Source organism: Falco punctatus (assembly GCF_963210335.1).
Source record: "Falco punctatus genome assembly, chromosome: 16".
NCBI lineage: Eukaryota > Metazoa > Chordata > Aves > Falconiformes > Falconidae > Falco > Falco punctatus.
The window spans coordinates 4,782,362-4,795,129 of NC_137596.1; the positions used below are offsets into that span (position 1 = coordinate 4,782,362).

The 12,768-nt window shown below is 57.2% G+C and overlaps 1 protein-coding gene across 8 annotated transcripts in view; it reads left to right on the forward strand.

The window, feature by feature from the left end:
* The window catches only part of LOC308054234 (protein CEPU-1), a 457,457-nt gene extending 449,598 nt beyond the window's left edge, over positions 1 to 7,859 (forward strand). For 7 of the 8 annotated variants that reach the window (XM_080366694.1, XM_080366695.1, XM_080366691.1 and 4 more), the window contains 4 exons: positions 530 to 650; positions 2,457 to 2,608; positions 5,839 to 5,871; positions 7,509 to 7,859. In XM_080366694.1, coding sequence (XP_080222820.1) covers positions 530 to 650; positions 2,457 to 2,608; positions 5,839 to 5,871; positions 7,509 to 7,609 — 407 coding nt within the window. In that variant the 3' untranslated portion in view covers positions 7,610 to 7,859. The remainder of the gene's footprint in view (positions 1 to 529; positions 651 to 2,456; positions 2,609 to 5,838; positions 5,872 to 7,508) is intronic. The other variant, XM_080366692.1, reaches the window with a different exon arrangement.
* The last annotated feature ends 4,909 nt before the right edge of the window (positions 7,860 to 12,768 follow it).

Consider the following 12,768-nt stretch of genomic DNA (forward strand, 5'->3'; position numbering starts at 1 on the left):
TTTGGAGCTTCATTTTTTTCCACCACCTCCTCCTCAGCTGTCTCCATCAACCTGGGTTTTCCGCCCATGGTGAGATGCTGTGGTGATAACCTCCGGGGAAAGGAGAGAAGTGAGCAGTAAACAGGAATTTTTTTTTCCTTTAGAAAAAATGAGAGAGAAAAAAAACAAAGCGTGAAGAAGAAAGCAGCATATTTCATGCTCAGGCAGAGGTGAAGACCCTCCTAAAGCCCTTTCTGGCCACCCCTTCAGCTGCTTGGGGTTAGCACAGGGGCACACGTGGTGCCCAGGAGCTGGGGGGCTCCAGTCCTTGGAGGAGCCCTCACTGAGCTGCAGTGTGGGGGTCCCCCAAGAGCCGGAAAACCCCTGGAACAGCAATGCCGGAGCAGCAGGAGCTGGGCACAGGCTCAGAGATGACTTGGGCTCCTCCCTAAGTGTGGGAAAAGAAAAGGGAGCTTGTGGAGCGAGGGGAAGGGGTAGGATGGCTGAAGGCTACTGGGTGTTGATCCCAGGTTTCCCCTCTTCCCCGCAGACCCGCCGTACATCTCGGATGCGAAGAGCACCGGGGTACCAGTGGGGCAGAAGGGCATCCTGCTGTGTGAAGCCTCCGCCGTCCCCTCCGCCGACTTCCAGTGGTACAAAGACGATAAGCGGTAAGAGCCCGGGGAGCAAAACAGGGGGGCACACACCGACCCCGTGCGAGCTGCAGCTTGGGCAACGGGGCTGCGGTAACCGGTTGAATCCCCGACAGCCCTCGGTGCCAGCCGGGTGTGGGTGCCAGGGCAGGGCCCCTCTGACAGCAGTGGGTTGTGCTTATCGGAGGCTGATCTGGGCATCTCGGCAGGCGGGTGGCATCACAGTACCTGCCGCTTGCGGCAGGAGCTCAGCGTCTATTCAAAGCAGGCCAGGGCTTTATATTTAACTCAGCGCTGTCTATGCAGTGGAAAATAGACGAGGGGTATTTGAAGGGGGGGATTTTTCCAGGAGCCTCTTTCAGCCAGACTGGTTTTGGCCTCCATCTGGGTAGGCAGCGCAGGCAGGATCGCTGCTGCCCGTGTCTCCGTTTTAACTCCGTCTCACTGTAAATCCCCGCTTGGGTGAAGCATAACGGCCAAGAGTGATATTGGCAGCACAAATCCAAGCACTTAGGAGCGGATGAAACCCCTGTCATCTATTTAAACACTTTGGCCAGAAGGCAGCGTCAGCCCCTTGCTCTTGGAAAGGCAAAAGAAATGTGGTGTCAGCTGAGAGGCAGGGTTCGCTATGCCGCAGGGACAGCCTGCCCAGCGCTGGGCTGAAAGTCGCCTTTTTAAGGGAACTGGCAGCTCCTGTGTCCTGCCGAAGCGGCAGCATGGGGATGTGGCGGGGAGCAGCGCAGCCCAGGGTAGCCTCCCCACTCTGGAGCAAATATCTCTCTCTGAAACCCAGGCCAAGTTTTTCTAACTTTTTTTTTTTGCATTGCTTCTCCCTGGGAAGCCCAGAAGGGCCGTGGTGTAGGCAAACACAGCACGAGACACGCAGGTCACTTAATAAGGAGGCATGTTTTAGCTGAAAAAGATGCTAGAGAAGCTAGAGAGGAGGCTGGGGCCGCCCGCCCTGCCCGTTTGAGGAGGAGAGGAGCAGGCGGAGTGTACAAAGCAGCGGATGTTTGCATGGCAGATGAAAGGCTTCGCTCAGAATTAGGTCAGATCACGAGAGCCCGAGAAGCAGCGGCAGGAGTGGGCTCAGCCCGCCCGGATCGGCAGCCGGAGCCCAGCAGGGGTGATAATGGTTATCTGGCATCTCCCGGGAGGAATTAGCAAATAAAAGAGCCACAGGAGCGGAGCGGGAAGGGGACATCAGTTCAGGGAAGTCAGAGCACTTGGTTAATGCTTCAGCGTTTGTGCCAGCCCAGGAATGCCTCCACACCGTGTGGCGCTGGCATTTGGGTGCCCCCAAAGGTGTTTGCTGCAGCGTCTGCTGCCTGTGCTTGCTGCCAGCACCCGTCAGGGGCACGCAGGGAGCTGGCAGGGGTTAGGGAAGAGGAAGGTGCCAGAAGGCATCCCACAGAGGACCGAGGAGCCCTCAAGGCCAATGCGAGAGGGAAGCCGGGCTCCTCTGTTGGGTGGGAAGCTGTTCCCAGGTACCCTCCCTGGGTGTGTGAGCATCCCTCCCCCCGCACGGCATTTGGCAAGCCCCAACGCGACCCCTTCAGCAGCGACTGCATCTGTGAGGATGCCTCTGGGCAGCATGGGGACGGTGTAGGGTGGCAGCTAAGGGAAGAGACGCAGCAGAGCAGTGTCCATCTGCCACCTCTCCCCCAATACCTTCCTTTCTCCCTGCTCGCGCCCTTTCTTTCCCCCCAGCTCAATGTCCCTGGTTGTAGGCAGGACCACAGGCTAGCAGGTCACGGAAAACAGCAGGCGCTTCTCCTCCCGACACCGTCCCCTTGACCCTCTCCCATTCTGCTTTTCTCCCAGGCTGGCTGAAGGACAGAAAGGACTAAAAGTGGAGAACAAAGCCTTCTTCTCCAAACTGACTTTCTTCAACGTCTCCGAGCAGGACTATGGCAACTACACCTGCGTAGCCTCCAATCAGCTAGGAAACACCAACGCCAGCATGATCCTCTACGGTGAGTAGGGCTGAGGGAGCCGGCTGGGGAGGGGCCACAGCTTAACTGTGAGACCACCGATGTGAGAGGCACGGGAAAGGTCTCCCTTGGTTTTTAAGGGTGATGTGCATTTGCCGCTGATCCTTTCTGCCCCGGCGTGTGGGTCGTGGTGAGCCCAGGGAAAGTGGAAAGCTTCCAAACCTACCTCCTGATTTGGGTCCCATGTCTGCCACTATTCGGAGGTGTTTGGCACTGGGTTTGGGATCCGCCGTCGATGCAAAGTTAGGACTTGGCTGCAGGTGTCCATCCTCTCGCTCCGGCAAGGAGAGCCTCTGTTGGGAGACATCCTCCTGTGTTGAGCGGTGGGAAGGGAGATGGTGCTCAGGGTCATCGCAGCAAACCTGCAGGACCATGCCGCGGGCTGCCACGTGGTGCACCCTGTGCCCACCCAGGAGAAAACGGCCCCCACTGCTCTCCAGGTCTTGTTTGCCATTCCTGCCAAACAGATCCATTCTTACTGATGGTGCCAGAGGGAGATGGGAAGGTGCAGGGGGTGGGGAGGGGGAGCAGCTTTGTACCCTCATCCAGGGGCTGTTTTCTCGGCATGCCGGAGCTGAGATGAAAGCAATGTATCTGTCTGACACTGCTCACGGCCAGGAATGGCTGTAATTGCTCATCACATTTGTCAAGCCTCTTCAGGTGGTGGCAGAGCCAGAGCAGGGGGACACGCTTTCTGGATCCCTGTCATGGCCACTGAGAGCCGGAGGTGGACAGCAGACCTTGTCCCTTGCCAGCGCCACAGGGATATTTCCCTGCCAGGGATATGGGGTGGGTGGTCCTCACCGCAGAACCATATGGGAGAAGCAGGGCTGGGGGACCTCTGTCTTCCCCTGATGCCACCCCAACGTTGTCCTCCTCGCCACCTGGTTGTTCTGCCTTGTCTTCTCCTTGCCTCTTGTTATTTTATGGTCAGAGGGGAGCAGAGGGACAGATGAGCCTTCCTTACCCCCAGGCCCCTCGGCGGGGTGGCTCAGGGCTAGCATGCTGGCTGTGCCCCGAGTGATGCAAAGCGCACCAGGACAGCAGGCAGCCCCAGAGTACGTGTCGGGTTCAGCGTGCTGGAGCAGTGCCGTGTGGGAGGCGTGTGGAGACCCTGGGAAGCAACATCCCATTTCTCACCATCCTTGGGGAAGGGCTGGATGTGGGTCGGGGGAGCCCCAGGGCGGGGAGATGGGTTTCCCAGGCAGAGCAGAGGGTGCCAGGCTTTCCTGGGGGCTGTGCTCCATAGCTGCGGGGACTCACTGAGCATCACCGTGGGGGCAGCATCAAGGGAAAGGCTTGTCCTCACCTGCTCTTGGGGCCGGCAGCTGCGCTGGGTTCCCCTGAGCTGCGGCAGAGGTATTTGCGGGACAAACTCCATCTTGGATGCTCGGCTCCACGCCTGCAGCCCCGATGTAAAGCTAACCTTGGATGCTAATGAGCCCAACAACTATTTGTTCCCAAAAAAACCGTCCGTGCTGTAAGTGATGAACATTATTGTCTTTACCTGCCCGTTAAGCCATCGTTAGCGTTGCCTAGGAACTATCTTAGTTCTCTTCCTCACCAGCCTTCCTGGTACCCATTTTCCCCAATAACCCCGTTTTTTTAGGGAGACCAACACCTCTGTGGCTGCGGAGCCACCCAGACCCAGCTCCATCCGTGCTGCTGCCTTAGGGCGGCTGTGCCGAGCGCTCAGCATAGCCCGAGCCACATGTACATCATTAGCTTTGATGTTGTAGGCTCCCGATGGGTTTATGAGGTTAAAATCTTAATTAGCGTGGGACCTCGGTTTGGCAGATGCAGATGCAGGCTGGATCAAAAGCCCCCAAAAGTAAAGATGACTCTGCTAATGGCTTTGTAGGAGCTGTTATTTGGTTTCTAACCCAGGAGTGATGTTTTCTCTGACTCGTGCCGTGATGGCAGCGTCGGGTGGCACGCAGTGAAGCGTCCCACAGAAGTCTAAGCTTATTTTGTGATCCCTCTTAACTTTGTCACTCTGACTGTGAATCCCATCAGGGAACGAAATTGGAGTCCTGTGACCGCCTGTAATTTTCATAAAGCTACACTGATTTAATGAGCCTTTCAGCCTTCATTAACTGAGTCCCCTCGGGAGGTGACAGCTCCCCAGGCCACCCTAACCTGCTGTGGACCTGAGGGGACCGTGACTCACGGGGGGTCCCCCGTCTCCCGGTGCAGGGCTCCCCAGCATTGCCAATAACAACCCCGCTGTAATTAGCAGCAATGTGGTTAGCCCCACGTGCTGCTATCAAGCATCACAGAGCTGAGCTCACCGGTCCCTAAGCAACCGGTGCCTTCGGTCTGGCAATTAATGTGTCTTCATTTATCGTAATGAAAGATAAGAGGGAAGTTGCATGCGATGGCTGCGCTACCTGTGGCGTGAGTCATGTCTCACATGTGAGGTTTAGGGGGACAATTTTGTGAGTATCCCCTTTTCCCTGAAGCGGAGTGAGTGTTTTGGAGTTCCCCCCTGCTCCCAAACGGAGGTTTAATCCGTGCAGGTGCTGTGATGTGAGCCTTTCTGAGGCTGCGTGACACAGGCTAATGTAGCGTACATCTTTTAATCCTTTTTTTAATCTAATTTTTCAGGGAGGTCAACTAGTGCTTTATTTAACATGTAGCACTTGTTATTATAGGCCTGCCGCCTCATTCAGCGGCTCATTTGGTGCGGCCTGTGATGTGATGGCGTGCTCAGTGAAACTGCATCATTTCGTGGAGTTGGGGGGAAAAAAGGCGCTCTGCTTCTCCCCCATCGTGTGGTCCACGTTGCTTTCCAGAGGCTGGTGTCAGGCAACAAATCCATGTGGGATATTGCAGGGTTATTGAGAGGGAAGGGCCCTGAACCCCCACCGGAGGGGAGCAGGAGGAGCGTGGGGGAGAACGGAACCCCCCGAATCCCCCAAATCCCAGCCCCTGTGTTTTGATTTTTGCTCGGGGTGAGACCACGGGCTTTGCCAGAGCCTCCCTGCGGCTGGGGTCCCGCAGGCAGGTCGTCTCAGCTCGTGCAGCCCTCTTCCCAGACGGGGGAACCGTGGCCCCAGAGGAGCGGGGTGCAGTTTGGGCAGCAGCACACTTGCTGCCCCATCTGCTGGTTTTCCTCGGCCCCAGCTCGGGGGCAGGCTGAGCGACGCGTCTCGAGCCTGCGCTTTCCATTGCCCTTTTGCCTTAACTTTCGCTTGTTCTTTAATTTTTAGAAGAGACAACTACTGCTCTGACACCCTGGAAAGGTCAGTAATTCGGGGACACCCCCCCACCCCCAACGCCCCCCCAACTCCCCCCGCTCTGTTTCCCCACGGCCCCTCTGGCTCCAACCCCAAGTCATCCCAACAGGAGCTGTGGCATCCGCCGCCTCCAACTCCTGCCCTGCAATCCCACTGGTATAGCGATGAATTAGGGCTTTCTCGCTGTTCTTTAGCTGCCCTCCCACCCTACTTGTGCCTGTCTGGCGGTGGTCTGTCCCCTCCGCATGCCCTGTCCCCCACCGTGGTCCCCCACTCCCTCCCCATCACCGCTGCGCTCTCCTCCCTGTTGCGGGGGAGAAAGCAGGGATGTCTCTGTGGCCCGTTTTCCCTGTGTTGCTGGGTAGATGAGTCTTGTGGCAGGTCCTTTCTCCTCTGGGATGCTTCTAGTGCCTTTTTTCGGGGATGTGGTAGGGGTGGAGAGGTGTCAGGTCCTCTCCCTGGCGTTATTTGTGGTCGGGGGAGGCTGGTGCTCTGCCGTGCAATCTTACCGGCTGGCCAGCTGGCTTGGTGTCATCTTGATTTTGGGGGTCCAGGCGGGTTCATTGGTGATGCGTTGAGTGGTCAGCCCTCAGGGTGACTTGTAGATGTCAGGAGGGCTGTGGAGGTAGCGCAGAGACATTCGCGTCTCCAGATCTGCTCTTGCTACACGGCTTCCCAGCCATGCCAGGATTTGGGGCTGGGTGGGGAACGTTGTGAGGTGTCTGTGAGTGCGCTGGAAGAGCGCTACTGACGGGAGACCAAGTGGGTAATGGTTCTCAGTGCCCCCATCGGGCTTTGAAGCGAGGGGACGTGTCCTGGGGTTTCAAAAGGGCAGGTCGTTCACCCCGTGTGGGCAGCCCCGTGCCTGCAGAGCACCAGCCTGGATGCCCTCCTCAGATCTTTTCCCAGCCTGGTGTTCCCCTGGGCCAACTATTTGGAGCATTCTGGAAAAAGCTGCTGCATCAGGCACCCTCCACATCCTTGCATGTGGTGAGGTATGAGCTCCTCACCCTCCGTGATCCCCAAAGGTGTGGATGGGCTTGGCTCTTCCTGAGCACCCTCCTCATCCCATCTCATTCTTCTTGAGATGGTCAGGGCCATCAGTGGCCAGCCCTATGCAGGCTCTGAGGAGGAGCAAAACACCAAGTCCTGAGCGTAGTGCTGTGTCTCTGCTGGGCGGGCAGGTGGAGTTTGTGCCCCCCTGCCACGGGAGATAACAGGGGGACAACAGGGTAGTCACCCCTGCACTGGCTCGCCAGGGCTGGCGATGTGGGCAGTGTTGGACAAAAGCTGTCACCTCCCCTACACATGTGCCTGGGAACTTAGACAAATTTTGGAGGAGTGGCAAAGGCCATTGGAGGTCAGTTGGTGACAATGGGCAGGGGATGGGCTTGGGATGGGAACCCAGGGCCAAAGCAGGACCGTGGGGGCTTGTGTCCCAAAGACCAGGGTCGGTGGGGATGGGGATGGCTGGTGCTGTGCTCTCGAGGATGAGGGTGCCCAGGGAGCTCCCACCTGGGGCAATGCGATAGCACCAGGGGCCCAGACAGGGTGGGTTTGTTGGGTTTGGGGGTTATTTGGTGGTTTATGGGGTTTATTAGCTTGGTGGCTAAGCACGCGGGTGTTTCTCTCCCTTCCCGCAGGCCCCGGTGCAGTGCACGACGGGAACAACGGTGCATGGCGGCGAGGTGGCTGCGTGTGGCTGCTGGCCCTCCCGCTCGCCCAGCTCGCCCGCCAGTTTTGACCCCAGAGCCGGCCCGCGGAGTAGCGGCGGCGACGACCACGGCCAGCGAGCACAAGCAGAAAGGAGAGGAAGAAGAAGAAATGTTCACCGTTTCCGAAAATAATCATAAGAATTGAGAGAGTATCCGGCCAGGCCACCTGGGGGAGGGGGAGAGAGGAAAAACACGCAAAAACCCACAACGGGAATTTGGAAAGGAGAGAAAAGAAAAAAAAAAAAAAAAAAAATCCAAGGCTTCCTGCTGAAGATGCAACACGACTGAGTCTTTTTCTTTTCCCCCGATTTTTTTTTGTCTCCCACCCTTCCCTCCCCCCTGTTTTCACCATTCTCTGCCGCGGGGCAGCGTGGAGGACAGGTGGGGCTGGGGGGGGCGTGATGCTTCCTCCCCCCGGTCTCCTTCACTGCCCCCGCCCGCCCGCTCCCCCCCGCGGGGACCCCTCCGTCCGGACGCACCGGTTTTCTTCTTTGCCGAGATATCCCCATCTTCTCATGGACCGTGCCGCCATTTGTGTTTCAGAATATATATATATATATCCATGTATACATATATATATATATATATGTATAGATATATAGATCTTCAACAGTTACTACGCCGCCACAAACAGAAAGGGAGGAAGGAGACCGGCGTCGAGCCACGCATTCATCGTACCACCCACAGACATCGTGAATGATAAGGGATTCTGAGTCATGGTTAATTTTATTAATTGTATTTTCTGATACGAGCCTAGAACTCTTAGTTCCTAAAAACAGAAATGCAAAAAAAAGAGGGGAAGAAAAAAAAAAAAAAAAAAAGAGAGAGAGAGAGAGAGAAAAAAAACCAAATCCAGAAAGGAGAGGGGGAGCAAGCGGAGAGAAGTTGCTTTGCTGAGCGCCGCGCAGCCAAGGAGGCAACTGGCCGAGGAGGTTGGCGAGCCCGGCGAGTTGGCGAGGAGGAGGAGGAGGATGAGAAGGAGGAGGAGGAGGAGTCCCGCACCGAACCCCCCTGAAACCGGCCCAAAAAGCGGTCATCCGAACAGTTCCTGCCGAGGGCACGGGCAACGCTTGCCGCGCGTTGAGGTGGAGGGAGACGCTGAATCTTTTTATGGGATATATATATACAGTATATATAAATATACATATATATATATAATTTTTTTTTTTTTCGTTAGCGTTCTAGCCACGGTTCCCAGCAGGGTCCTTCCGCTGCCATTACTGCATGCTGTATATGGAGTTAGGTGTGTATCGGTCCTCAACGAGACGAGATGAGCATCTCGGTCCACGCGTCCCTGCACCCCCTCGCCTTGCCACCCTCAGGTTGCTGGCGCGCGGGGGATGAAGGGCCGCGGGGGACCGAGACCCCTCTCCGTCGCTTTTCGCCGCGTGGCCTCGGCCCCTTCGTGGTGGAATCAAGCAAACTGAGGGACAGAGGGAGATCTATATAGCTCAGTTTTCTATTTTTATATATATATATATATGTGTGTGTATATGTGTGTGTGTGCGCGTGTGTGTGTGTGTATATATATATATATATAAAAAAATAAAAAGGAAATAAGGAAAAGAAAGCGAAGCAATGGGCAGCCGGCCACCCCTGCGGCCAAGCCATCGGCCAAAATGTGGGACCAGTCGACTCGCCGTGCGTTTCGGCGGGGGTCTCTCCTGCGGTCGGTTTTCCTCCTTCGGTTTCCTTTCCTTCCCCGCGGCGGATGGCAGGGGGCACGCGGGGGGGCCCGGGGGCGGGCGGGCGGGCGGTGAGGGGGCTCTCTCTGCCTATCCATTAAAACGATTGTTCCATGTGGCCGCTCCGTCTGGTTGTGGTGCTCATTGCTGCCCCATGCTCTCCCCCAGCGCTGCCGGGATGGGGAGGGATGCGGGGAGGGGTGTCAGGGGAGGGGTGTTGGGTGGGAACACTGAATCATTGCGACGGGCTGGGAGAGCATCGGAGAGATGGCACCTGGACCTCGCCGGCGAGCCCAGCGGGGATGCTGTCACAGGTAAGGATTTGGTGAGTAGATGGGGAGGGTGTGGGGCGCAGCTGTGCCCTACTTCCCCCCACACGATCCTGCCTGACTTCTTGAGGCCCCAAAAGCTTTTCGTGTAGCCCTCCGTGATGTTGCAGGGGATGCTCATGGAGTGGCCAAAGCGAGTCCTGCGGGAAGGAGCGATGCAGCGATGCGAGGTGGGTGTAAGAAACTGGGTACCCCTATGCACAGCTGTGTATGGACGAAGCACGGCGGGCTGGAACTTGGGTCTCCGTGCAGGTGGGGCGTGTGTCAGGCTTGTCTTAGCTGGTGTCTTGGTTTTTTGCTGATGTGCAGAAAGTTACTTGGTGCATTTGGTCCTCAGCCTCAGCTGTAGCCTCCGGGGTGCTGGCTTTTTTTAAGCCATCTGGCCCATTTTGGTAGGTTCAGAAGCCAATTGCAATGGTGGGACTGTTTTGTGGGTTTTTTTGTTATTTCTTGACCCTACAATGAGTCTGTGTAACCCAGGAGATGAGCACGGGGGACAGGGAGCAAGAAAAGCGATGGTAGGGTGTTGCCTTGTGGTGTGACATGCAGTGGCTGAGCGATACCGGTGCGGGGCAAGGGAAGAGCTGTGCTCAAATGCATCACGGCATGTCCCAGGTAAGGGACAGAGTAGTGAGGATGTGGGGACAGGACAGCTGGGCACAGCTGTCCACATCCCAGGGACAGGATGGCACGGGAGGCGGTGGCTGGGCAGCCCAGCTCCATGGGGGTGTGCTGGAGCCAGCCTTCCGTTGGCTGTGGTTTATAGGAGAAAGTGTTGTGGCCCGTTTTGTCTTTGGCAGCGGATGTACCTCTGCCTCTCCCAGGGAGAAGGAGGTGGTGAAGGTCTTTGTGCAAGTCTTGGGACCCCCAGGCCGGGATAGCTGGCCATGGCAGAGCAAGCCTGGCAGAAGAGGCAGCACCCAGACACTTGCAGAGAACGGGGAGGGATCTCTCCTGGCAACCAAGGATGGGTATGGAGGTAACAGGGTTGTCTCCCTCACCTCTTCTCTGTTGTGATTTTTTTGGTGCTCTAGATGAGAGCTCAAGGAGTGTCTGATGCCAGAATTTGAGAGACGAAGAGCAAGTTAAAGAGAGACTGCTCAATGGGTGCATTTATGTATTAATTTATTGACAGATGTATGGGTGTCTCTTGGGAGGGGTGTGGAGGTCATGGCCTGTAATATGCCCTCCGTCCCTGCGGATGTAGCAGCTGAGGTCCTTGTCTTTCCACGCAAGTCAAGGGCCACGGAGGGAACCACCCCCCTCCACGCGGGAGGGGAGCGGCAGGCACCCCGCGCCGGGCTCGCGGCAGAAAGGGGCCGCGTCGCCTCCCCAGCGCTTGGCGATGGTATAAAAGGGAGTGATGCAGGCGAGGCGGCGGGATGTGCCACGAGGTGGGGCGTTTGCGTGTCTGTAGTCATTTCTCTCCAGCTGAGACAGGTCCATCGCCAGATGCCCACAGAACTGGCGTGGTAAGATGGGTGGCATTAGCGAGGCCAAGACAGTGGCAGGATGCACGGGGGCCACATCTAAGAGACGAGTGTTGCTCGATGGTGCCTCTGGTTCCATCGCATCAGTCCTGGCTCCCTAATGGTTGTTGGGTTTGGGGCTTTTTTTTTTTTTTTTTAAGAGACTGAAAGCAGAGAGGGTTTCCAACGTCGGTCACCCATGCTGCTCGACTTACTGCAGCTGAGGAAAAGCTCTTGTCCCCAGCATGGATGGGGAAGGGTCCCTGGAGGCTGGCACACAGCTGTGCCCTAGGTAGTGGGGCTCTCGCAGCCCAGAGCCGCAGGGGCAGCGGTGTTCCAGGTGTCCGGGGGCAGGCAGCATGGCACAGGCAGGGTGGCTCACCCCTCCTGGACCACTTTCCTGGGGAAAGTGTTGGGTTCGGGGAAGCACTTACCTTTCTGCCAGCGTCACTGGAGGGGGACAGCAGAGGTGTCCCTGATGGGCGAAGTTGCAGCAGCTCACAGCGGCGTCAGGGTGGAGAGTTTGCTTAGCTCTGTGCAGCACAGGAGAGCCTGCCGACAGCAGCAGGACAGTTTGTTGTGGAGTTGAGGGAGAAACTCTTGGGACGGGGCTTTTCATTCACATGTCAAGAAGGTGAAGGGAGATCTGGTCCCACCAAGGGGATTGCTCAAAGCAAGCAAACCTCTGATGAGTCTGGCACAGTCCCACAGCCCCCAGTCCCCCCTACTTCCCCACGGTCGCCCCAGGTGTCCCCAGCATCCTGGGACATACAGCTGATAGATGTCAGCTTTGGGATTTCCCTAGGGAAAGGACTCTCATCCACTCAGTGGCCACACAAGCTCCATTGGCATCCAGAGGCGATCAGGCAACACCCGTCTTCTGGCTCGCCCCTGAGCCAGTCGGCAAGGCATGGGTCCCAAAGTCTCACGGCAGCCAGTCCCACAGTAGGGAAGCTTGTTGAATGTTTTCTCCCGGTTGATGGGGTGGAAAGGTGCAGCATCACATGGGGAGCTGGGCGTTGCAGCCTGCTGCCCCAGCCCTGCGTTTTTAGGGCAAGATCGTAGCCCTGCTGGGAGATGCCGAGGGTCGTGGCTCCTCCTGCTCTTGGTCCTCACCGTCTCTGTCCTTTGATGAAGACGTTTTGTCTGTGTCACACGCCGCCGAATCGCAATAGGAGCAAACCACCCTTAGGAGCGTGTCGTCTGCAGAAGCGTCTCTTGCACGGGGGTAGATTTAGTTGTCAGAGCAGGCGTTGGTGTAAGATAATGGAGAAGATGCCGGGAACAGCTCAGCCACTGAAAAGAGGCCTCCCATCACAGCACTTCTGCCGAACGTAGGTGAGCGATGAGAGCAAAGCCGGTCCTTACCCTGGAGGGGCTCTGTCAACAGGTACGTGCTCATCGGTGGCTGGGGGACGGAGGTGGGCAGGACTCGGGACCCATCAATGGAGCCACGAGGCCACTTCGCGGGCGAGATGCATGGGATGGGGCGAGGGATGGCCTGAACGGCAGCAGGCCCCCAGTCAGGGGGGCTTGAAGTGTTTGCCAGCACAGGGGGGGATTGAAAGAGGCTCCAACTAAGCATCAGGCGAGGCTACAGGAGCGACAGAGGTGTCGGGAGCCCTCCCAGCTCAGCGCGGTGGGTGCCGGGCACCGCGTCCCTCCCCAGGGTGCGTGGGGTCTGTGAAGCAAAGCCCCGAAGGTA